This window comes from Adiantum capillus-veneris, chromosome 26, assembly GCF_014529385.1.
Source record: "Adiantum capillus-veneris isolate H3 chromosome 26, ASM1452938v2, whole genome shotgun sequence".
Lineage (NCBI taxonomy): Eukaryota > Viridiplantae > Streptophyta > Polypodiopsida > Polypodiales > Pteridaceae > Adiantum > Adiantum capillus-veneris.
In genome coordinates, this window is record NC_140956.1 from 41,373,018 (window position 1) to 41,398,077 (window position 25,060).

The 25,060-nt window shown below is 40.2% G+C and overlaps 1 protein-coding gene across 7 annotated transcripts in view; it reads left to right on the plus strand.

Moving 5' to 3' along the window:
- Window positions 1–25,060, plus strand: part of LOC147423321 (uncharacterized) — a 224,154-nt gene that overhangs the window by 143,762 nt on the left and 55,332 nt on the right. For 4 of the 7 annotated variants that reach the window (XR_015186569.1, XM_086501321.1, XM_086501320.1 and 1 more), the window contains exon 5: window positions 10,736–12,613. The exons of 1 other annotated variant lie outside the window; for it this stretch is intronic. Coding sequence is in view for 4 of the 6 variants with exons in the window: in XM_086501321.1 (XP_086357447.1) it covers window positions 10,736–10,872 (137 nt within the window). In the remaining 2 variants the exon portion in view is untranslated. Of the gene's footprint in view, window positions 1–2,189; window positions 10,681–10,735; window positions 12,614–25,060 lie in introns of those variants that run through there. 2 more of the 7 variants (XM_086501319.1, XM_086501327.1) reach the window with 2 other exon arrangements.

Consider the following 25,060-nt stretch of genomic DNA (forward strand, 5'->3'; position numbering starts at 1 on the left):
AGAAATAAAGAATCAATGCTTTTTGCCCCAAGTTAAAGAGGCGGAGCTATTGATGCTTTTCCCATAGTATTTTCTGATGGTAAAGTAAGGATATGTTACCCTTGAGAAAAATAATAGGATGAGATAAAAAGCTTATTATTACACTTAAATATGCATATGTACACTATAGGAAATATAATTATGTATCTAAAAAAAATACAAGATAGATCTTGTAGCATACGTTCCCACTATGTATGTGTCACACCACGACAACGTATCGGAGCTAGGGACTTTCCGAGCACCGTGTGCGAGCCACGAAGGCTGCAAGTACACAACTAGTAGGCCTAGCAAGCTCACAGAGAGCAGGGGTGTGTCACTCACCTCCCTGCGCTTGTCGCCGTGAAGGATTCCTCGCCGGGAAGAAGAGGGAGCCGCCACCGTACTGCGCTCAATCGTCTCGCCGCCGCAGGTGCCGTTGCAATGCTCGATCACACACACACACTCTCTACCTCTCTCCCTCTCTCCCTCAAGCGCACACACACACACACACACACACACACACACACACACCTGTGAGCACACAATGGAGATGGGGATGGAGATAGGGCAAGAGCACTTCTTCTATTGCACACTGAGAGAATGACTCAATTTTAGGTTTAGGTGACTTTTATATGAGCTCGCCCCATTCACATTTGGGCGCCCATGCTTAGCTAACTAACCCTTACGTGTTCCAGTTAGAGTGCGCCTCTCATCGACGATCACTCCACCCTTTTCCTATTGGACCGACAAGCCCGGTGCCTGACTCTACTAAATAAATAATACAATGTCGGTCGTAGGTTACAACGTCCGTCGTAGGTGATAGGGTGTCTGTGAGCCGTGAGGGTTAACAGTGCAGGTGATGGAGAGAGGGGACATTGGATAGTGAAAATGCATATTCGGATGTTCAATAGACATCAAAGCTCATTGCATGAGCTGGCTATTGTTGCTAAAGTAGAATCACTCTCACACGAGTGAAAATTCAATTATTGCTTGGAAAACTCTCGCTTGACTTTTTGTTTGGTTGACTAGTGGAGCAAAATTAGTGAGAGAGAGAGAGAGAGAGAGAGAGAGAACAAAAAGTTTTGGTAGCTTTGGATCTGCTTCAACTAAGAGTCATGAGCCTTGGCCATCTTTATAGTACTGATGTGCTCCAGGAGCATGTTCAGGTGTTCAAAGTCTTATTAGTTGGGTTTGTTATTACTTGTAGTGTCTCACCTCACAATTTCCTCCTCTCTCTTTCATGCATGTCCCTTGCATCCTTAAATTTGTGCCTTTCCGCTTCATGCTTTGTCAGGGCCTCTTCTTGTGAAAGGTTGATGTGCACATCTCTCTCTCTCTCTCTCTACATCATCTCAGAGAGAGAGAGAGAGAGAGAGAGAGAGAGAGAGAGAGAGAGAGGTTGAATGAGTAGGAGATACAATGAGATAGAGAGAAATAGAGACAGAGAAAGGGGGAGAGAGAGAGAGAGAGAGAGAGAGAGAGAGAGAGAGAGAGAGAGAGAAAAGCTCCCTCCAAAAATTCAATCCAAAAACTATTTTTGGAGCAAGCTTTTAGAGTGAGCTTTTATTCTAGATTTAGCTGGGAGATCAAGATCTAAAAAAAGCTCACTCCAAACCTCAACTCGATCCCAATATCCATAACCAAGGGGTAATTGTATTATAATGCATCAGAGCATGAGAAGAAAAGTCTCATCAAAAATCTATTCTTGTCATGTTGGAATGGAAGAGTGAAAGGCTTCTGACTTGTTGGAGCCAAGAAGACAGTGAAGGAGGTTTTACTACAGTGTGTTTACATGCACAAAGAGCTTCACATCCATCACAAGAGCTCAAATCTTGCCCTACATAATAGAGCTAATTATAAGTGGTTCATATGTACACACTAGATTATTTCAACTTTGCTTTGGCTTGTTTGTGGTTCTTTGCTTCTATTATTATTATATTTTTTGTGCTTCTTTTGTGTTACTATGCTCATTATAGACTTGTATCCCTCAATCATAGAGGAATAGAAGGTGGTGGAGTGTGTGTGATAGATATTTTGGATGTCTGCTAGCATAGATCCATTGGTGAAGATGTTTATAAAGGAAGAAATCATTTTTATGATCATTTTTACATTCCACCAAAATCCATGAATGATTGGGCAATTGTCTCCAAGCTTACCCTACTTGACTTTAGGAGTGGAGAGTGGACACTACCAATCTCAGATGAAGATTGGGCTCAAAAAACAATGAATGGAGTTCTTTGCAAAGTGAAATCTGGATCCATTGTCTATAAATACATGATCCATACCCAAAACTTCATTTTATCAATTTTTGTAAAGTCGATGGCACCATTTTGGGGGTGACATGGTCCCTTTATAACAAAACATGAATGCTTTTAATGAGAACCCCATCTAGGACATTGATGTATGGATGCATTAGGTCCACAAATGGCTCAAAAAGGGTTGTGTAATGAATTGGTTAACTCGCTAATTAGCAAAGCCATTGACGATCAAAACAACTTCAAACTTGACCGTTTTGGCTATTTAAAGCATATCTATGCTATTAAAGCATATCTAGAAACATAGTTTAGATATTCAAAAAGATATCATTTTCAAACCATCCCTTTGTGACTCATCTCAAACTTTATTCTCATTCACTTGACTTGGTGGCAAATAGTTGTTTCCACTTTTGAATGATTCACTCTCTCCTTTTTCTCTCTTACTCTCTTATGACCTTTTAGAGTGCTCTACTCACTTTCACAAGTTTTCTCTTCCCTTCTAATGCTAGCAACTTTGCTACTATGTTATCTCCATTATACTTTCTGTGTGCTCTTCACTACTACTTTAAAAATGAGTAATACTCTTCCATTAGTGATAATTTCAAGTTTCACTTGAACATTAAGCTCAACCAAGAATATGCAACTACGTGGAGTGTCTATCAAAGTCCAATTACAAATGTAAATGAAGCACAACAACTTTGCAACAAGGGGAAGAAGCACATTGACCTATGGACATATGGGAGCTTGTATCCACCGGATCCAAGCACTAGAAGATATCCATGTTTTCACACACCTCATGATTTGATGAGATTTGTTGGAGATGGGGTTGATGTATTACTAGGATATAGTTCTAGGCTATTTCAGCTAGACATTAATCATACACATTACTTTCAATACCTACAAATTTCTTTGTCTTCAAGTGAAACCAACAAAAAAATAGAACTTGAAAACCAAATAGCCTCTCTAAAACAAAAAAATTATCAACTCTAGACCTTAAAAGAAACTCCAATAGGATTACCACAAGTAAAACAAATGAGAGATGTAGTAAACTTGACAGAAGGATCTAGACAAAGAAAAAAAGGATAAAAATTACTACAAAACATGTGACTAGCCTCTTAGGATTTGATATGTCCAATGCTCAGGAAAGGGTGAGATTCTTGAATGAGGTAATGAACAAGAGTGACATTTTGAAACTTTTGGAAGTTCCCAAAAATTCAACCCAAAAGAAATTGGTATTTCAAAATTTACTGAAAGATAAGGATTTATTGGTCTAACCTTCTCAAATGCAAGGAGTTTGTGGGAGTGAGTAGAAGGGGTTATAGGGCCATCTCTAAAACCTGGTTCTAGGTCCTTAAGTATTTCAAGATTAAAGCTTTTGGGTTGCCTAGGCCTCACAATGTTGGGAAAGTAAGGACTGTTAAATATCCGAACATTTTGGAGATTACTATCATGTAGAGGGAACAATGCCATACGAAAGACAAAATAAGAAATCTTCTTTTGAGTATAATCTTTTTAATAACATTTTGATGAGTATTAAAAAAGGTCAATCTGCTATGGTGAGATACTATAAATGAGAGAAGTAGCTTGTGAAGGAGAACTTATACTTGTTATGAAATTGTATGAAGGCGCTCAAATTTAGAAATGTCAAAAAAATAAAAAGTGTATCTATATCCATAATGAATAGAGCATTGGACCATAGTCAGGGTAAGCTAGATTTCCATACCACAAAACTCAATAAAAGATGGAGCTATGGTGGATTGGAGCAACTCAAATACTAGTAGAGAACCACGATACATTAAAATGTCTCTTTTTGTAGACCGATATTCCTTTTGTTACACATGACCAAAATGCAAGTGAACAACTCCATGTAGATGGCACATGTGACTTAATTGTAGAATGGCACTTGAGTGCCGAACTTAAGGCATTGAAGTGCATGTTTAGTGTATGTGGAGGTGGCAATACCAAGTACCCATGTCTGTATTGCATGGCAAGCACTAGAAAAAACGATGACTTGTAGAACATGAGATTGAGAAAACACCATCGGGAATAATGTAAACGTCCTCGGCTACCTATCATCTTCTATGATTTGGGATCCAATTCTAGAAATAGATTCAAAAAATGTACATATATGTTCAATGCATGTAGATATTAGAATCTTGGAAAAATGAATTTGACTCCATCTTGATTACGCATATTCTATTAAGACGAATACACTTGCAGATGAGTGCATAGAAAAATGAGAAGCTTTGCTCTTTTGAATGGGTTGCCATGGTGGTAAAGTGCATCTAAAAAAACATCCTACTCTTTACAAAGGGACGGGTGATGTTTTGCAAGATGTTTCTATGGGAAGAGAAAAATCCAGAAGATTTTTGAGCAACCATGATAGAAAACAAGATGACACCATGTGGAATTTTTGGAAGGATCTCTATCAACTTTAAGGAAAAAATAGAAAACAAAGGAAACTATGTTGGTGGATCGCCGTGATCAGACGATGTAGCCTAGCGAGGACTCAAAGCAACATAAATATGTCAATCCAAGTATGTCAATCCAAGGATGTAGCCGACCAAACTAGTGCATGGAATCATCGAATGCAATGCCCAAATGACAATGCACTGATGAGATAGTTGTCCTCAAGCAAGGAAGCAACTAAGTGGAAAATGCCTTAGTCTCTCGTGCAATCTAACTAACACTCAAATGGTCATAGAGGTGTCAAATGAACTCCAAATGACATGAAACTTGATATTGGGGGTCTCTAGGCTATAGGCAATAGGTTTCCAACATCAAAACCTCCAAATGTGTCACAGTCGGTGAACAACTACAATTGTTTCCACCTCTCACCTTCACCAAAAATGACGAATGCGGGGTTGTATGGCTCCTCCTAATGCCTACTTATCTCTGTCCATGCTTAGTTTCACTTAAAACACCATCAACAACTCAAAACAAGCAATTAAACACACTAGGTGACCTAGAGCTAAAACCGCTCATTGAGTTGCACACACACTCAAACATAGCACATTGAGTATGTACACGATGCCACGAGTATGAGGAATGAATAATTGAAGTTACATTGCATCACACACACACACACACACACACAACACATTGAGCATGTACATGATGCCAAGAGTATTAGGAAGCACACTCAAGCAACACCGCTCATTGCGTCACACACACACAAACACACACACTCAAACATAGCACATTGAGAATGTACACAATGCCAAGAGTATGAGGAAGCAAGACATGGAGTTTCATTAGCAATGCTTACTCTTACATAGAGTAGTGAGCGCATAAGCATAGGCCATTCTTCACCACAAGCTCTCAAGTGAGTTACAATAATTGTGTCTTCAAAGATGAGGCTTTTCCACATATATCTAGGGCTAGAGATGGGGTGAGGACGAAAACTATGAGACTTTACAAAAAGTATATGCTGATTGTGAATCCAAGGTCAATATTAACTCATTCATGTCCGTCGATTCACTGCAAAGTAGATTTTACAAAAAGATGGCTCAAAAATGTACATTTCCCGTCTGGCATTAAAAAGTGATGTTACGCAGAAAATGAGATATAGGGTGAGGATGGAATAACTTGATTTCTTCCTGCCAAAGTGTACATCTAGAAACTCGTAGCAAATGTTGCTCGGTCTCAACACTCGCCCCTCTCAGCTTCTTGTTGTCCATGACAAGGCCTTTATTTGGGAGGCAGTGACATGGTCTTCTTCTTTTTTGACATGTACTGGTTGAATGCGAGTGTCATTTGCTGCCTTTGGTCTTCTTTTGGCTAATGATAGAGGCATGAATATTGCATGTTATGCTCATGAATCATGGAAGAGATAAATTTGGCACATAGGTCCTCGTAGACTAGCATGAAGATTGTGCTTGTTCATCTCAAAGTAGACTGTGTAGAAGTCTTCTTTGAATGTCTTTATGACCCTCTAAAAATGAAGTGCACCTAATCTCTGTGGATTTTTTGTTTCTGAATGTGTTGATGCAGGCAAATAGAATATAAAAAATCTTTAGCATCATCTTGCATGCAATGTCGGATCTGCCATATACTAATATGATTATCTATTTGAGTGCCTAGTGCATTTATATTCAATAGAGGGAGAACTATTAAGCTCTGGAAACACTGGGTAGTTCAGTCAGCATGCTGTAAACGCTCAAATTTTGACCAGGTCCTGCATCTGATAATGGGATAGTATGTGGAGTTGACCTACACCAGGTACACTACCAAGAATGAGTTTAATGTAACTGTTTTTTGTTCTCAACCATGAAGGTTGTCTTCCATTATGGGCGTGCTACTATAAGATCCTCAGTTGTCCACTCTGACAGGTCGCATTCCTGATAGCTTCCCTTTGCATTTGGCAGTGGTGAGGGAAGTAGCCTTTTCTTTTCTTTGATGGTCATCCACTTGAGTAGGGCATAAGGTAGTTGTGGCTCAAGGACCTCATCTTTGCATTGATTTCTTTATCACATCTTTGTCCAACTTCCCCAACAAGTTGCCTGATGAGAGCCGCATGCTTGAGACTTGACATAGGTGTGCTTGTTATTTCTATTGTGGCATTGCTAGCTCCATCCATAAACATGGATGTGCTTGTTATTGCTACTGTGGCCATCAATAATACTTACTTTTTCTCTTTGTTAGGCTCTAGAGGTGAAATTGAGGAGCCTATATTGATGGTGAGTTGAATCGGCCTCGGCTCCTTAACCCCTACAGATCTCTTCTCACTTTCTCACTTTCTTGCCAGTCATATATGTACTTTGTGCTTCCAATAGCATAATCCCATATCTTGGACTGTAATCTATGTTGGCTCTCTTGTGGATCTTCTTGTGGTGCTTGTTCTTCCCTTTCCACTTCCTGTTCTATAGGGATCACTGTTGGTTGTTCAAGAAGCGGCTCATTTATGTCTTCTAGGTCTGTGGGGATCTAAGAAACTTGTTTGATGATGATCGAGCCACCTTTTGGTGTGTCATTCTCATGCTTGCTCATCATTGATCTTTGCTTTCTTTGTTTCTTCTTTTTTGGCTGTAGTGTCTACTGGTTGCTTAGCTATCTTGGCAGGTTTGACCTTTGATTTTCTTTCTTGTTAGGGCTGCCAAGCTATGAGATTTCTCTTCTCTTTCTTGTTTCTCAGCTCTTTGTCAAACTTGGGCAGCTTTTACTTGTCTTTGGTTTTGCTCTTCCTCAGCCTTCGCCTTGTGCTCCTCTTGTTTTTTGGCCTTTATTTCTCTATGAGCACTCCTCTGCTCGAGTTGAATCCTTGGTCGTCTCTCTTATTCTTCCACTTGGAGCTTAACGGCGTCTTCATTAGTCTCTCTTGTTCTGTCATTTGGCTTCCAATTTTCCATTGATTATTTGAATTTTCTATTAGATTTTTAGGAAGGAAACTCAAAAAGGTACTTTAAAAGTCGCAATAAACCCAAAAATTATTCACAAATTACCCAAAATTATGTAAATTATTCTCAATGAAGAGAATAAACTTTTTGCTATAGAAAAAATCTTGAGGCCATTATTGGTCTATTTTTGTTGATTTTTCTTGATGTTTGACCATTTAGACCTTATAATTAGAGAAAAAACTATGAAAAGTTAAATATACAAAGTATATACAAGATTATGGGGTTATGTTTGGCCTGAAATTACCTGATCCCCCTTTAAGTACTTATGGGCATTACTTAGCATTTGTTGAAAAATCAAAGTGCAATAAAACGCAACAAGGTTTAAAACATTGTTAAACAGTGCCCAATAATATGTATAAAGCACTTTGCAATGGGTTCCAAATAGAATGCCTCCCCCCACTTGATAGTGAGTGCTCTTGGACGACTCTTGTTCGTAGGGACAATGCATGGGAGTTCAAAATGTGCCTAAATGCAAGGCCTTGTACTGTGACCCTACGCATGCATTCATACCATATCCATGGAAGAATTATGTTGTGCAAGATGGAGGTCATAAGCCTGTGTGCTTATGGCCATTTGCCGACAAGGCTTCCTATGCTAAACATTGTGATGGCCAATTTGTCGATCATTCACCATGTAATTTCCTTTGTAGCAGTTGGGTTCTTTCCTTGATGGATAATTGAAAGAATTATTGTTATTGGTCCCTAGGTGACTCGATGTTTTTCTTGGGAATCCAAACTTTCTTGGATGCTAGTATCCTTGGCTTTGGATTGGATGATTTTGGTTGAAGCATGGTCTTTGGTATCCATATGTACTTCTATTGGGATTGACTTGAGCCACTTGTTTTGGTACCCTTTTAGGTGTGAGGTGACTGTCTTGAACAATTCTTTTGCCTTGGTCTTTGTGTTGGGCTTAGGTTTTACTAGTTGTGGTCTCCTGGGGACCCAAATATATTCATTTCCACTTTACGCTTTGACTAGCTGTTTTGGCAACCATCTGTCATGTGTCTTACACTTTTGAGTCAATACTTTTGGTTTTTCTTCTCGGCCTCTCTTTGGTGTCCTTGGGAATTTAGGCTTTTAAACCTTTAGCTTGGGTGAGGACGCTTTTCCTTCTTGATCCATGCTTTAGATGAGCTTGGTTGATATTTTGGTTGATGGCCTTTGTTGCTTTTGTTTGTTAGGAGTTGTGGTCTTGGGGAATGTGGAAACAATTTCCTTGGCCATTTTTGGTACCTACTTTGTTGGTTCTTGTATCATGGGTTGTTTCCCTTTATCTTGTCTGTTGGTATCCTCGGTGGTTGTGCAATCCTTGTTGAGTAAAAAATGGTACCAAGAATTTTTTATCTTGACTCTAAATATGTACCACTTCTTTTTACCAATCAATCTGAGAATTATATGTGTGTTGCCATGGTTGTCCGAGCAATAAGGGATGTGGTGCTTGATTGTCTTTGACCACGTAGAATTTGAGAGGATAGACCTGATCCTTGATCTAAATGGGAAGTATGGAAATACCTACTACTTTGGCCTTAATATTCCCTATATAACTCTTGACCTCTTGACTAGTAGCCTAAAGTTTCTTATGGGCAAGTTCCTTGTATAGACTGTATGAGATGATATTTGCTTGAGCTCCTAAGTCCATAAGTTCTTTTGCTGCTACTTGGTTACTACCAACCTGTACTTGAATTACTGGGTCTCTTTTTTCCTCTTCCAATTCATCCAATGTGATCTGTTGAATTTGAAAAGGGACCGCTTGAAGACGTCGTCTTTGAAGCCGTCTTTTGGAAATCTGTTCTTATGCTTCATCTTGGGCTTCCTGGACAATCCTTGACTTTTCTTTGGTCCTTTGCTTCTCTTGATAGATCTTTTGCAACATGTCCACGGTTAGTGGCATATGATATTTCTTAATCCTGCATGCACTAAGCTAGTCAGGCATCTTTTCTTCCTCTAATGTAGCAAGTTTGATGGCTCCACTTGGTGATAGGTCTTTAATCACAAATGGACCCATCCCTTGCATTTTGAATTTCTTAGCATGTTGTCTTAGGGAATACACCAAGATGTAGTCCCCTATTTTGAAATGCTTTGTTTCCACATGCTTATCAAAGAACTCTTGTGGTTGGATTTATTTCTCTAGACTGGCCTTGATCATGAAGTACGGCACCACATCATAATCGTCTTGATCACAAAATTTTGTAGTGGGACCGTCTTAAAAAAAACATACATCCAAGGTTGCTAGAATGTGTTCCCACTGTAAAGGCTCTAGTGCCTCTTTCTAAAAGGGTTTTGGGATATAGACTTTGTCTTCTAAAACCCTTTCTAGGATACATTCCTCTCATTTTAAGCTACCACAATCTAAAGCTCCATACATCCATAGCTATTTGTACTAATCTAACCATGCTAGAAGTTCAGATCGAGCTAATGTAGCTGATTGAACTCATCATTAGGAGTTTGTGTCACATCCTTGTAGCTATGGTCTTTTAATTTTATCATGGTTGTGTTATCCATGTTTCTTAGGTAAATATGGTCATATCCCCAATCCTGGATCATTTTTAAATGTCTCATGAACAGTATGATGTCATAAGCATTAGGAAGTGAATGGAGTATAGGAGGGCCTCTTTATTTGGAAGTTTAAGGGAATGCTTAAAGCTTAAGCCAAGTTTGACCAAGCCTAAAAGAGAGGGAAAAAAGGCCTATGCAAAGATTTTTTTAAAAGCCATTTCTATATTTTGTATTTGAAAGAAATCTATTTAGTAACCCAAAAGAGAGGTGGTAAATAATTTTTTAAAATGTCTTTTTCCCACCCCTCTTCTCTCTCTAACATATAAAACACTCTCTCTCACTTAGATCTCATTAAAGGAGGCACTTTTCACCCGGGTTTCAATCCCCCTTCCGTGCCAAAAAAGCAAATTATCCACATTCTCTCATTGCATTCTCTCTCTAAAATGTGAGACAAATCTCTCTCTCTCTCTCTCTCTCTCTCTCTCTCTCTCTCTCTCTCTCTCTCTCTCTCTCTCTCTCTCTTGTCACTTCCCCTCCCAATCATCAAGGAACATTCTTTGAACGATTACAGGTTTTAGGTCTGCGTACGTTCCAAGTGGAGTGGCATTTGGCAGGAGACTTGAAAACTCTCAAGTGTATGTTAGGGTGCAAGCAAGGTGTAATGACCCTCTTTCCATGCATTTTGCTACCACAGTAAAGTCTCATTAGGAACTGAGGGCAAGGGTGCAAAGGCCAGCAAGTCAAAGGGTAGTAAGGGTAAGGGTGGCAAAGATGCAGTCAACTATGCAAAAGGTGTTCCCACTACACAAACAGTGAGTAAAGCACTACAACAATGGTTTCAAGGTATCCTCAGTTGTAACAAGAGTTTACCCCCTAATCGAGACATGGATGATCCAAATTGGGATCGTATTTTATCGATTCTCTCCAATAAATGTGCATGTGTGCACTCTTCATGACCGTCTACAAATTCTTGACAAGTTTCTTATGCTCCATATTAATTATGCTTGGAATATGGAGCCTGAAAAAAGAAGAGGAGTGTATAAGAGAACTCAAATCTATTATATCAAGTGTTGGTGTACATGGGGGTGAAATTGAGTTATCAAAGGACAAGAAGGTATCTGGAAGTACACATGATCGTCCTAATAAAATATGTATGGGTGGTAGTAAAGCTAGGCATTTTCTTTCAGATTATTCTAACTCCCAAAGTGACAATGAGTTCCAATTGTGAAAAAAGGTGTGTGACATTACCACCTACAGAGGTAACAAAGTAGCCCTAGGAATTAAGTGTGCTCGTGTGTGGTAGTCTATAGATGATATTTTTTGTTTTCTTGAAAAGGCAAGGCTAACTTGTTCTGAGATAGCCACCTTAAAGTTTATAATCAATAGTTTCACAATGCAAATGGTGGATGCTCAAGGGGAGACACACATAGCACATTACATGGTGGGTTGAACACTTTGCCTTTGCAATAAAAAAACATCAGTGTTTGCACTAAAGTTTCATTGTTTTTTCGACACATTATTTTTGCTCATAGCTCATTTTTCCTCGACACATTTGATTCATTGGGCATCGAGAGTATCCAAGGAATGGAGAGCTCACACTATAGCAAAAGTAGTGTATTTTAAAAATACACGACATGGAGGTGGGAGAAAAAAGAGCAATGCCCTACACGAAATGTTCAATTGGTTCTACATAGGTTTAGCAAGAAGAGAAAGGAAGAAGACTAGAATGCAAAGAAGTGTGAAATGCAAAATAGAGAAAGTGGTTAGCCTGAGGTGATCAGAATCATATCATGCTTTCAGTACAAAAGATCGATTTTGATGATGGTTGGAGATAAGGCAATGAAATGGTAGCATTGCCTGGAAAACCAATGAAATTTTGACAGTAACCACTTCTATTGTAAACACGCATTGATGCCACGTGACTTGTTGACGCCTCAATCAGTGGGTCTATGGGTCAAGTTTTGTCTATTTTGGAATATTCTCTCGAGTACAAATGTGCGCGCACTCATATCTTGCACCACTACACACATCAATACCACCACAACCACTCACACCACTACGCACATCAATACCACCATGGCCACTCACACCGCAAAAAATCTGCAGCCAGCACTCTGTGCAAAATCTATAGCTTCAAATCTACATCCCTAGCCACAAGTGGATAACCTAGTTGTTAACCCTCACGGCTCATAGACACCCTATCACCTACGACGGATGTTGTAACCTACGGCGGACATTGTATTATTTATTTAGTAGAGTCAGGCACCGGGCTTGTCGGTCCAATAGGAAAAGGGTGGAGTGATCGCCGATGAGAGGCGCACTCTAACTCGAACACGCAAGGGTTAGTTGGCTAAGCATGGGCACCCAAATGTGAATGGGGCGAGCTCGTATAAAAGTCACCTAAACCTAAAATTGAGTCATTCTCTCAGTGTGCAATAGAAGAACTGCTCTTGCCCTATCTCCATCCCCATCTCCATTGTGTGCTCACAGGTGTGTGTGTGTGTGTGTGTGTGTGTGTGTGTGTGTGTGTGTGTGTGTGTGTGTGTGTGTGTGTGTGTGTGTGTGTGTGTGTGTGTGTGTGTGCGTTCTTGAGGGAGAGAGGGAGAGAGTGTGTGTGTGATCAAGCATTGCGACGGCACCTGCGGCGGCGAGACGGTTGAGCGCAGTACGGCGGCGGCTCCCTCTTCTTCGCGGCGAGGAATCCTTCACGGCAACAAGCGCAGGGAGGTGAGTGACACACCCCTGCTCTCTGTGAGCTTGCTAGGCCTACTAGTTGTGTGCTTGCAGCCTTCGTGGCTCGCACACGGTGCTCCGCAAGTCCCTAGCTCCGACACGTGCGGCGGACGCGCACATGCACAAGCACATAGCAAGGCTCTACGTGCCCCCTGCATCTCCCCCTCGCCCTTTCCAAGCCACCACTCCCCTCCCTTCCTTGCAAGTCATGTCACAACAAGTTTGCAAGGTCTAGTGTCCCAACAACGATAGAGTCGTCGCCGTCATTGGTGCAAGCAGCAACGATCAGCAAAGAGCCTTTCACAGTTATTTCACTGCATGTGCTCAAGAAGCCACCTCCATATATACGGCACACTAGAGTCATGTTGTTGTTTTTCATAGCATTATTCATATATATCTTCATCTTCGAGTGGTATCCTTGCCAAATCAAGCAGGTGGCAATCAAATACCCCAAATATACTATATGTTTTCACAGCTACTTGAGAGAGAGAGAGAGAGAGAGAGAGAGAGAGAGAAAGAGAGACAGACTGAGAAAGAGAGACCTACCTTTCTTGCTTACTTTTTGTTTATATACTAATATGGAACTTAATTATGAGGCTTGCCTAATCATGGATGCAAGAAAACACTCTACATTAGCACAAGTCAACATTGTTAGAATGCAATTGAAGCCTCTAATTAATCATATACTAAAACATATTCACCAAGTGCTAATCCAATTAGTAGAAAATGAGTGTGTAAATTAGCAAAAATTAATGAAATTAGAAAGGGGCTAGTGAGAAATTAGAGTGTGTAGGCACACAATTAGAGCAATATGGTGTCAAATTAGGATAAATTGAACACGTTTCCCTATGCACACACGTCCAAAATCTACAAAACAACTAGCACATAAATCAAATTAGTGAAGAAATTAGGGAGGAAACCTTTTTTACTATGCCAAGATTTACACTAGCGTCGTAGACTATCGATCCCCAACAAACGGTGCCAAATATTGGAGGTCCATCGTAGCATAGCTCCAATGACCAACATATAAATGTCAATAAAAAATGATGAGCTACTTGCTAGGGCATGGAAACATGCACACAAGAGTAGTGAGCTAATCATTACAACACAAAAGGTCAACTCTATGAGGTGAGCTTGGCCTATGAAGGAGGTAATCCACAAGATTGGTTATCTTCAATTCCAGTTCTCCTCACTTAAATCAATTCAATCACACACACTAACAATTCCAATGAGTAGTGAGCTAATCTTTACAACACAAAGGGTTAACTCTATGGAGTGAACTTGGCCTATGAAGGAGCTAAGCCACAAGATTGGTTATCTCCAATTCCACTTCTCCTCACTTAAATCAACTCAATCACACACACTAACAATTCCAATGGGTAGTGATCTAATCAATACAACACAAAAGGTTAACTCTATGAGGTGAAATTGGCCTATGAAGGAGCTAAGCCACAAGATTGGTTATCTCCAATTCCACTTCTCCTCACTTGGCATGTAAACACACACACAAGAGTAGTGAGCTAATCAATACAACACAAAAGGTTAACTCTATGAGGTGAACTTGGCCTATGAAAGAGCAAGCCACAAGATTGGTAATCTCCAATTCCACTTGTCCTCACTTAAATCAACTCAATAACACATGCTAGCAATTCCAATGATGCAGATCATCACTAATCCTATCATGCTACACACTAATCACAAGCATACACACATAGATCTATCAAACATACATGCTCTAATCAGATCTACATGCACACACAAAGAGTAGAGGGCAATCACACAAGATTAGAGATTAGCTAACAATTAATTAATTAGGATTTAGTTAATCAAAGTATCAAAGATAATCAATAGAGAGAGAGAAAGGCATAGTGAATGAGAATTAAGAGCATTGATTAGTATTAAACAAGTCACATGTGCATGAAGAAGCTCAAGGACTCTAGAGCCACACATGTTGGCGGGTCCCTGCAGATTTTTCCAGCATAGCTTTTTGGTACTAACATAATGTCAATATGCAAGGAAGTGACTCGGGATGGGGCACGAAGACTTAATGAGAGTGTCAATCTCACCAAAGTGAACTCACGGGGGCTATTCATACTACGACAAAAGCAAATCAACCACTTCCTAGTCAAAAAATCAGTCTATGTTCGATCTCACCGCTCTAGGTTATCACGCCTTTTCGGCATCCAAGCGAATTCAGAATGCAATGAAACTTAAGGAGAGGTATCAAAACACCTAAGGGTACAATATTACCAAGTTTTTCAGTCATCTGAGAAGGTACATAAATCATGATCCATCACAAAAAAAGTACAGAAAACTGAAATAGAACCATACTGCAAGGTCCCCCTTAAGCATAGAAACACTTATCCAAGGTCAAAACATCAAAAAACAACTATTTAAGACCTCAAATCAATGCAATTATCTCACAAGCAAGACTTCGGTAACTACAACAGAATCAAGAATGATTATGCTTAGATTGTAGAGAAAGAGACAAGGAAAACAATGTGCTATTCAGAAATGAATTCTGATCACCAGACAAGGAGAAAAGTGGATTACGAATTGTAGCAGCAAGAGTCTCTCACAGTAAACGTCCAATACTCCTCTTAGCTAATGATAATGTTTTTGTCAAAAACTAAGGGTTTTGACTTAAGAGCTAAGGGCACCTTCCCGCGGCCATTTGGCTACAAGGGGTGTAGACTCAAAGAGGCTAATAGGGCATGACAAAATATATTACAATTACGAATCCTCATTAGCTTACTTACACCGCTTCTTTCAAAAAAATGAGCAAGTACTACAAGGTTTGGTGTACATCCGTCTTTTACATGTCAGTCTGCTATGTCCACCAAACATTCCCCCCTTCCTATTCGTTGCACATCCTTGTGCAATCTGTCTTTGAGTGTCTTCTAGTGGTTGATCGGTTTTTTTTCTAGCGTCGCAATGAAGTGTCTGACCTTTTGTGCCTTTGCCTCGATCTCCACTTTGTTGCCAGCTCTCTGAAAGGATTATTGTTCTAGAGTGCTTTGATAGGCTCTATCTCGGGCTGGCAGATCTTTGGTCATGGGATTAAATATGGAGGAGTCTACCTCAAAGTATCCGGTCATGAATGTCTCCTCAAAAGTTTGCATGTAGTGGGAGGGTAGGAACATAGCTCTTGCATAGAATCCCATGATGACATTTTTGCTTGGGATTTTTGTCCTCCATATTCTAGCACAGCCCTCTTGTGCCTTCCACAAAAACCTGCCAGGATCCTCCACTACCTCTATATTATTGAATGCCGTCATGCAGGTGATTAGCATCTTGGCAATTTTCACGAGCACTGTTTGGTATGCAAGATCTGGGATCTCCTTCATCATGTTGATGACCCCTTTGAGCATGTGAACCATATACTTCTCTGACAGGGGGTTTTTATTAATTGGCTTTGTTATAACCGGGTAGTTCAATACAACCGGTCTTTTGCTTTGCCAAGAGTAAAAGCTGTCCCAGGATTGTTGTCTGTTGATGGGACAGTAAGTTGGGTGGATCTTGAGATGCTGCAGAGCATTCCCATAGTATGTTTCATATGTTGGTCACTGCTCAAACCATTTCTTTTGCTAGAGGGGTTGATTTTCAATGATAGTATAAATTTGTATTGCGGTGATAGGAACATCTCTGTAATCCCCTCTGTTGTTTGGCTGTAGGGCAAGTAGCATTCTTTGTTTCCATAATCTGGCCTCCTGCCGTATCAGTGGTAGGGTGATCATCTCATGCCCAAGGTTTTTTACCACTTCATCTGGAGTGATCATGAGCATTGCAACACTTTCAGTTCATATTGCAGATATCCTTTGTGTGAGGGGTCTGTGACTTCTGAGATCGAGCGCTGGATTTCTTCCTTGGCCGACTTCGAGATGGATGGCATGGTTGGATCTTCAAATTCCTGCATTAATTTTCCTGTGCTTGTACTTGGCATATCTGTTTGGTGAGCCTCAAAAGTGGAATGCTCAAATCCTCCTATTTGCTCAAATTCCAATGGGGCTGTTTGTTCAAGATTTTATTGTGCTGTCCTCAAAGCCTTCAAATCTCCCCGTGTCTCTGCCAATTGCTTTCTCAATTCTTCAATCTCCTTTTCTTTGGCTTTTTGCAGTGTTCTATGCCCTCCTGTCATGATTTTTTTGTTTTATTTTTCCTGAGCAAGGGCCTCCTTTAGATCTTGGTCCTCTTTGTTCATCGAGGTTGATCTAGCTGTCAAGCTTGAGGAGCTCGGCGTCTCCTATAGGGTTAACAGCTAGTCAGAGTCTTGTTGACCACCACATAGGACTTTTGCAACTTTTCACTCTGCTCTCTTTCTCTAGTTAGCTCCTCCTCTAGTCGTTGTTGCTTGACTTGCAGAGTAGTGTTGGCCTCATTAAATTGCTGGACTTCTTTGTAGTAATAGGCTGATTTTTCTTATTCACTTTGCAGCTCCGATTGGAGTTGTAGCTGAACTTTTTGCAACTCTTTTATTTTGTCTTGTAGTTGTAGAGTGGTTTCAGCTACTTTAGATGCCTCCTTCTTGGTATCTTCCAGCTTTAGCTCATGCAAGTTGTAGAGAGCTCTTTGGCATTGGATATGGAGCTTGATCTGGTCTAAATGTGCATCAATGTTGAACGGCCTGATCATTTAGTCTCCTTTCTCTACTACAGCTTACGAACGAGGCGATCGTGGTTTTTGTCGGCTTCTTTGGCCCTGATCTCTTGTTCAAGCCTCTTCTATTGTTCTTTCCTTTGTTTTTAGTGCTTCAATTAGCAGCTGGAACTGTAGTAGTTTCTGGTGGTGCTGCCTTTTTTTCTTGATCTGCATTCTCTTGTGATAGCACCTTATCTGCCCCTTGTTCTAGAAGGTCTACAACTTCTTCTCTTTTTTTATATTCCAGCCTATGAAGGCACCTCTTTGTCTTTAGGAGATTCAAAATCATAACCTTGTTGTTCTAGCGTGTCCTGCTCTTCCTTCTCTTCTTGGTTATCATCTTCTTCCTTGGCCTCTGTAGATTCGTTGGATGATTCGAGATCATTGACACGTGGCCACTTTGCCTCTTCTCTTTCTCTTTGCTCCATCTTTTGTTTGAGCTCATTATGAATCCATTGCTGCGTGTCATTGGAAATGTTTAGAGCCTCCACTGCTTCCTATCTTTTACGTTGTTTGATCCGTTCAAGAGCTGTTGTCTGCTTGCGTAGCAAAGGGACGTCTTCTTCTTCCTCTTCCTCTTCCTCTTCCTCTTTTTCATCGTCCGCTTATGTTCCCTTATTTCTTTTCTCTTCGTGCTTCGGTTGTCGAAATATTTCTCTTAGTGCTTGCACTTCTTCCATTGTTCTCCTGGCTTATGTAATTGGGATGGCCTCTGCCATCCGGGCTATTCTCTTTTTTAATCGTGTATATCTCATGGAAAACTCACTCCCATGATCCTCATCTGAAGATTGGTATTTTGAAGGGGTATCTTTTTCCTTAGACCCCGCTTCCTCGCTATTCGGTGCATCTGACTCTGTCTTGTCACTCTTAGTGTCCGTTCTTGTTGCGCACTACCTTGTTTGTTTAACCTCTAGTTTTGGCCTTGTGGATGGTCCTGCTACCGATTTTACTGCTCTTTTGTATTTGTGGATCAAATCTATTTGTGCTTCTGCAGGTGGTAGATCAACAATCATTCCCAATGCTTGGTAGGTGATTCGAGTCAGCACTAGTCCCACGTTCATGTAGGTCAAGATTTGCTTCTATTATGTTGTTGAGGAGGTAGTTGCCAAAGTTGCAGCTGACCACTCTTCTTTTTGCTAAGACCATTGCCATTAGTACTACCATGTGCAACAGCGGTTCAGTGTATCTTGGTGGCTTCTGTACTTTGAAATGTTGCAATATGAGGCGCAACGGCAATTTTTTTTTTGAGTAGATCAAATCTTGATATGTCAGTTTGTGTCCTCTTTGCTTCAAAGAGGCTTTGTCATTATCTATTGCTTTTGTCTTTTGTAATAGATTGTGTGTCCCTTGCTGCAGATGGAGAGATTCATTGATTATTTCCGCGGTGATTTTCACTTTGACTGTCGCTCCATCTTTGTCCGTCAGGGTGGCTTCCCCATTGTATTGAATAGAGCTTATGAGTTCATGAGCCGTTCTAAAATCCGTCCTTCATGGTGGTAGTTGTAGAAATTTGTCCAACTGTAGGTACGTGGCCCCTGCTTGCACTTCTGACTTTTGGTGTAGTGTCCATAATTCCCTTGGAAAGATGGTAGTCTTTACTATCTCTCCGTCTACTGCTTGAAATCTTCCAATGAATATATTGGCTGGTATAGCTTCGAGCACCTGTTTTATGATATGGGCCTTCTCATTCAAGGATATATCTGTAATTTTATATGGTGGTGCTCCCCACTCCCTTTGTGCTTTCCTTCGAGGCATCCTGTCAAATCCGATGTAGTAAGAGCTATCGAGGTGGTCGCAATGGGCAGAAACAAAGCGAAAAACCCTATGTTTCTCTCTCTCTCTCTCTCTCTCTCTCTCTCTCTCTCTCTCTCTCTCTCTCTCTCTCTCTCTCTCTCAATGCAAATGAGCTTATGTTGCCCCATTTGGCTATATGCTCCCAATCTACCCGGAATGCTCCATTCATACTTACCTCCATTGATCATATCTTGTTGTTCATATCACCTGCAGTTCGAACCATTCTTTATTTTGATATTCAGTCGACAAATGGTCTTCAACTCTGCAATTTTGATCCTTTAGAAGTTGGCTTGAAATCGGTCGTGTGCCCAATCTTTTCATATTTTCCATGTTCGAATCCCTTGCTTTGAAGTTTCGGCGTTTGCTTTCGAAATTCAATTCCGACTTTCCAGGCTCAACTCATTAATTTTTGTTGATTATTTATCATTTTTAGCTTTTTAGTAAAGGAAAATTAGTTATAATTATTATTAGTTGGCCAAAATTTCACCAAAATTAGTGTAATCTCTCATACATACATATTCTTAACCTGGCATTTAGATGGTGTCAATATGGCTCATGATTATGCCTGCTAAGAGTTAAAAAGTTTTGAAAAACTGTTAAAGGAAAAGAAAAGAAAAATAATGATGCTAATATATACAAAATGATGATCTTGTTGCATTTTCCCCCTTTCTTAGAGCGAGTCACCCCAGATAAACATGTGTTAGAGTGCAATGGAGCGAAGTATGTGTCTATGCATAGCCGTATATTGTGGCTCTATGATGTGAATCGAGGATATGCATGTGGTAACAAAATGTTGTGCAAGAGATGGGTACTGAACAATAATTTCAGTGGTTCTCAATGGTGAGGTTATGTTGAATCTGTGTGGTCCGAACAAAAGTAGCTGTAGAAAACGTGCTCTTTGTTGGATAGTGGCCTCTAGAAGTTGTGACTTTACCTTGTCTTGTGATTGAGGGCTTTGTTTTGGTCTCCACTGAAATTTCTTGGATGTGGTCTTCATTGTCGAGGTTGTTTTGGTTTCCATACCCACTTGACCTCGTTTGCTTGTCGATGTTGAGATTGGATTGGCCTAGGTTGCTTAACAAAAGCCTTGGGCGGTTTGACGAGGTCGGGTTTCTGTTGATGCACCGTGGGTGGGCTAGAATTGCCATGTCGCTTGGGTATCCATAATTTCTTTGGACTGCTTTGCATAATGGAATTTTTTACCCAAATTTTCTTGACCGCCGTTGGAGAACATATCTGGATTGGATCAAGTGTTGATTGAAGAGGTTCCCATACATAGTTGTTTGTACAAAGGGTGTGGTGAAAGATTGGTCATCGTGCTTGAGCTGCAAAGTATTATTATGCCAATTTGGTGTGGCTTGATAAGTGTGCATCCATGGCATTCCCAGAATAATTGCTTTGTTAAGATCCTTATCCTCGACTACATGAAATTGATGAAGATATAATGTGCCATCACCTATTATTGGTAAATTTACATGTCCCAAATTGTTCATTGTGCTTTTGTTGGCCACTTTGAACCCCATAGTATTTTGGTGTTAGATGTTCCTTTGTTAATTTCTTGAAAGTGGAGTAGTTGACAACATTTTCTCTTGCCCCAGTGTCCATTAAATGCACGCTCGGTGGTGCCATTGGCAAGTTGGAGCATAATGCATAAATCCATGCCACCTAACCATGTAGCTTCCGTTTTTATGGATGCTATTGGAGGGGAGTTGATACAATTTCTATGTTGGGCCTTTCTCTGAAGGTTTGCCTATTCCTTCCACTTTAATATATTGATTTTGGATTCTTTTTGTGCTTGTTCCCGAATGTCATGGGCTCGCCTTCTGCGTTGAGCTACCGTATGTATTGTTTAGAGTTCTTCTTGTGTCAACGGAAGAAGATATTTCTTTAATCTGCAGTCACTCATCCAATTACGCATCTCCTCTCCTGCCAATGTTGCAAGCTTGATGGCACCACTTTGTGATATATCATGTATTGCAAAAGGTCCCATCCCTCGCTTTTTGAGTTTCTTGGAGTGTTGTTTAAGGGTATACACTAAAATGTAATTCCCTTTTTGGAAATCCTTGCTAATCACATGTTGATCATGGAAAGATTTCATTTGTCTTTTCTGAGCATATATCCCAAGTACCGCTCTTACTCTGGTTTCATCCAATTGCTCTAGTGTGTCTAGTCTCTCCGATAGCCGTCTATCCTAATTGTGTTGCAACTCCTAGTGTTTTAATTAAGAATTCCATGGGTAGAATTGCATTAATCCCGAGCACAAGGTTAAAATGAGTCATCCCGATGGAAGTTTTAAAAGCTACTCTGTAAGCCCATAATGCAGTGTGTAGCTTTTGGTCGCAATCATTTCTTGAATCACTGACTATTTTGGTGAGCACCATGCATAGGATTTTGTTGGTGCTCTCGGCTTTTCCGTTAGCTTGTGGGTGATAGGATACTGATTTTTTATGGATCGCCATGAATTCGTCAAGTAAGCTTTCAATGACGTTGTTCAGGAAGTGTGTTCTCCTATCGCTCAATGGGTAGACCATATCTTTTAAAGATATGTTTGAAAAGGAACTGAGGCGTAGTCCGTGCATCATTTTTATGTGTTGCCTTTGCTTTTGCCCATTTGTTCATATAATCTATTGCTACTATGATGTATTGTGAGTGCAACCTATACGCAGGAAGTATTATGGGGTCAATAAAGTCAATTCCCCATTTGGAAAAAGCACGTACGTCCATCATTAGTTGTAATGGCATTTCATCTCTTTTTAGGGGTGGTTTTGTGCGTTGACATTCATCACATTGTTTGACATAGGCCTCTGCATCCCCAAACAGGGTTGGCCACCATATGCCTGAGTGAAGTATTAGCTTTGCCATTTTATCAGCAGAGAAATGTCCCCTTGGATGGCTCGAGTGTGCTTGTTCTAGGATAACATAATATTTACTTTCCATAGCACACAATCGTAGTTGTTCGTCCTTTCCCCACCTATATAGTTGGTTGCAATTCTACAGTTCTCATTCTTGCCTTGCCCGATCCCTCTGGGAAGGTCTTGTTTCTTAAGTACTCAGTTATGTGAGTACTCCATTTGGGTGCTTGTGCTACTCGAAACAGGGTGGCATGTTCCACTGGAGGTTGTTTTGTGCAGATATTACATGATTTTACATAAGTATGGACGTTGTGTTCCATGTTTTGCCAGTAGACTCCTAGTCTTGTTAGCCTTTGGTATGTTTGTGTTTCCCCATTGTGAAACCCCGTATGTTGTATATGAGTTTGTTTGAGCTGGTATTCGTATTCTTTTGGTTGTATAGATAGTCTCAAAATCCCATCCTTACCATGCTTGTATAGTTGCCCTGCTAAAACCTGGAGATTTCTTGTTCGATGTATTGTTGATGGTTGTCTTTCCACCTATAATGATCCGATTATGAGTAGAGGGATGACCTCTTCACTCCACCTTGGAACCATTTCAATGTTAAACAGGTATGAATCTAGAAGATCATCATCAATACCTTTAGGTGCTTCCCCATGGAACAGTCTTGAAAGATGATCTGCTCGTGTGTGTGTTGTCCCCTTTTTTATGACTACTGTGAAACTGAACTCAAGCAATAGTATAAACCAGCAAACAATCCTTCCAATGTTGCAAGGTTTGTTGACTAGATATAACAGTGCTTGGTGATCTACAAAGAAAACGAACTTGTTTGCAAGAAGGTAGTGTCTAAATTTTTTGACAGCATATATCATTCCTAGACCTTCTCTTTTTGTAGTGGTGTAATTTTTCTCTGCGTTGTTCAGCTCTGCTGACTAGAGTAGCAAATGAGAAAATCCATTTTCTTCTCTCCTAGCTGGGCTAATATACATCCTATGGCATAGGCTAATGTGTCAACATGAATGTGAAAGATCTTGCTCCAGTCAAAGGCTTGCAAAATTGGAGCAAAAATTAGTTGTTGCTGCTTCAATTTGTGAAAAGCCTGTTTGCATTCTTCTGTCCATTCAAACTTAGCAATGAGGGCATACAAAAACTTAGCTATTACAACATACATGTATATAAAGATCCTGTAGTACCCACAATGTCCCATAAATGCCTGCACTTGTTTCATTTTTGTTGGTCTTGGTAGTGTGGCAATTACTTGTATCTTTTCTTGATCAGTGGAAACCCCATTTTTGGACACTATGGTCCAAAATTTTACCTTGTCTTACCATGAAGACACATTTTTTAGGGTTTACGCAAATATGATAGGTTATACACTTTTCGAAGACTTTTCCTAGATGCGTTATGTGATCACTTCTTAGGTGAGAATGAACACAAAAATCATCCATGTATATCTCTAAAAATTGTCTGAGATATTACTTGCATGCGTGACTCACTAGTCTCTGAAAAGTGGCAGGTGCATTGGTTAGGCCAAAAGGCATTACCTTGTAAGAAAATATACCCCACTCTATTGCAAAAGTTGTCTTGTGTTGATCTTCTGCTTTGATGGTTAATGGGTTGTAGCCGGAGAATCCATCTAAAAAACTATAGGCATCTTTTCCCGCTACTCTCTCAATAACATGATTTGTTATTGGTAGTAGATAGTTGTCCCAGATGGTGGCAGCATTTACCTGTTTGAGGTTTACACAGACATGCAATTTGCCATTCTTTTTGGGTACTACCACAATCAAGGATACCCAATCAGTGTGTTCAATCTCGTACATAAACTCCACATCCTTCAGTTTGTCTATCTCTTCCTCAATTTTCTTGGCAAAAGTCTCATTGTATGTATAAGGACGTTGTCTGTGTGGTCTGGCATCACTTTTAAGGGGTATCGTGTGCTGACAGATCTCTAGATCTATTCCCTTTAGGTCTTTGTTTGACCAAGCAAACACATCTTTATACCGTCTAAGTGTATCTATCAGAAGCCGCTCTTCTTCTTCGGTGAGGTCCGGTGCAATGTATGCTGGTTTAGGTTCCTCACCTGGTTGTGCTAAGTTTATGCATTTGGCTTTTTCAGGCCCATCATATGAAGTTCCAAGCTCTTTTGGGTCTCGTTTGAGTTTCTGCACCACAATTTTTCTATCTTGAATAGTGTACTTCTTGTAGTGGGAAGGTGCATCAAAATTATCATCGTTTGATTCCTCATTGATTTCCAATTCCATTGTTCAAACTTGCTTCAAAGCTCGTTTCAATCCATTGTACGTGTTTTTGCACTCGGTTTTGGACAACTTCATTGCTTTTTCGGTAATACTCTTCGTTTGTGGCTTTTGTGTGTTCTTCTTTTTCACTTTTGTTTTGGTTGAGTCAGGTTTCATGTACCTGTTTGATATCCCATTTTTAAGGCAATCGGTTGCTTCAATAGAGCTTAAGTAGTACGTTTTGTTGGTTAATAGAGGTAATGAGTATTCTTACGTCTTGTTTCGTTTGTTCATGTGTTTATTTTGATACCTACGCTGTCTTCGAGGATTTTGGTTTGGAAAATCATAGTAGATTACTTGTTGATCCTTCCATTTGATGTTCTGATCTGAGCTACTAGAAAGTTCATCGTTTGTGTTGTCCTCTAACAGCTTATCTATGGAGTCTTGGAATGCTTCTTCATCCGTTTGGCCAAGGTCCCTTACTAAGATCTAATCCACTATGCATCGACAATCTGCAACTTCTTCCCTGTCAAGGACTTCCAATTCTGATTTTGGATTTAGGCTAACACTCATCATTTGGAATGGGATGATATCATATCCTTCCTCATCACAAAATTTGGTCAGGGTCACCTCATTCAC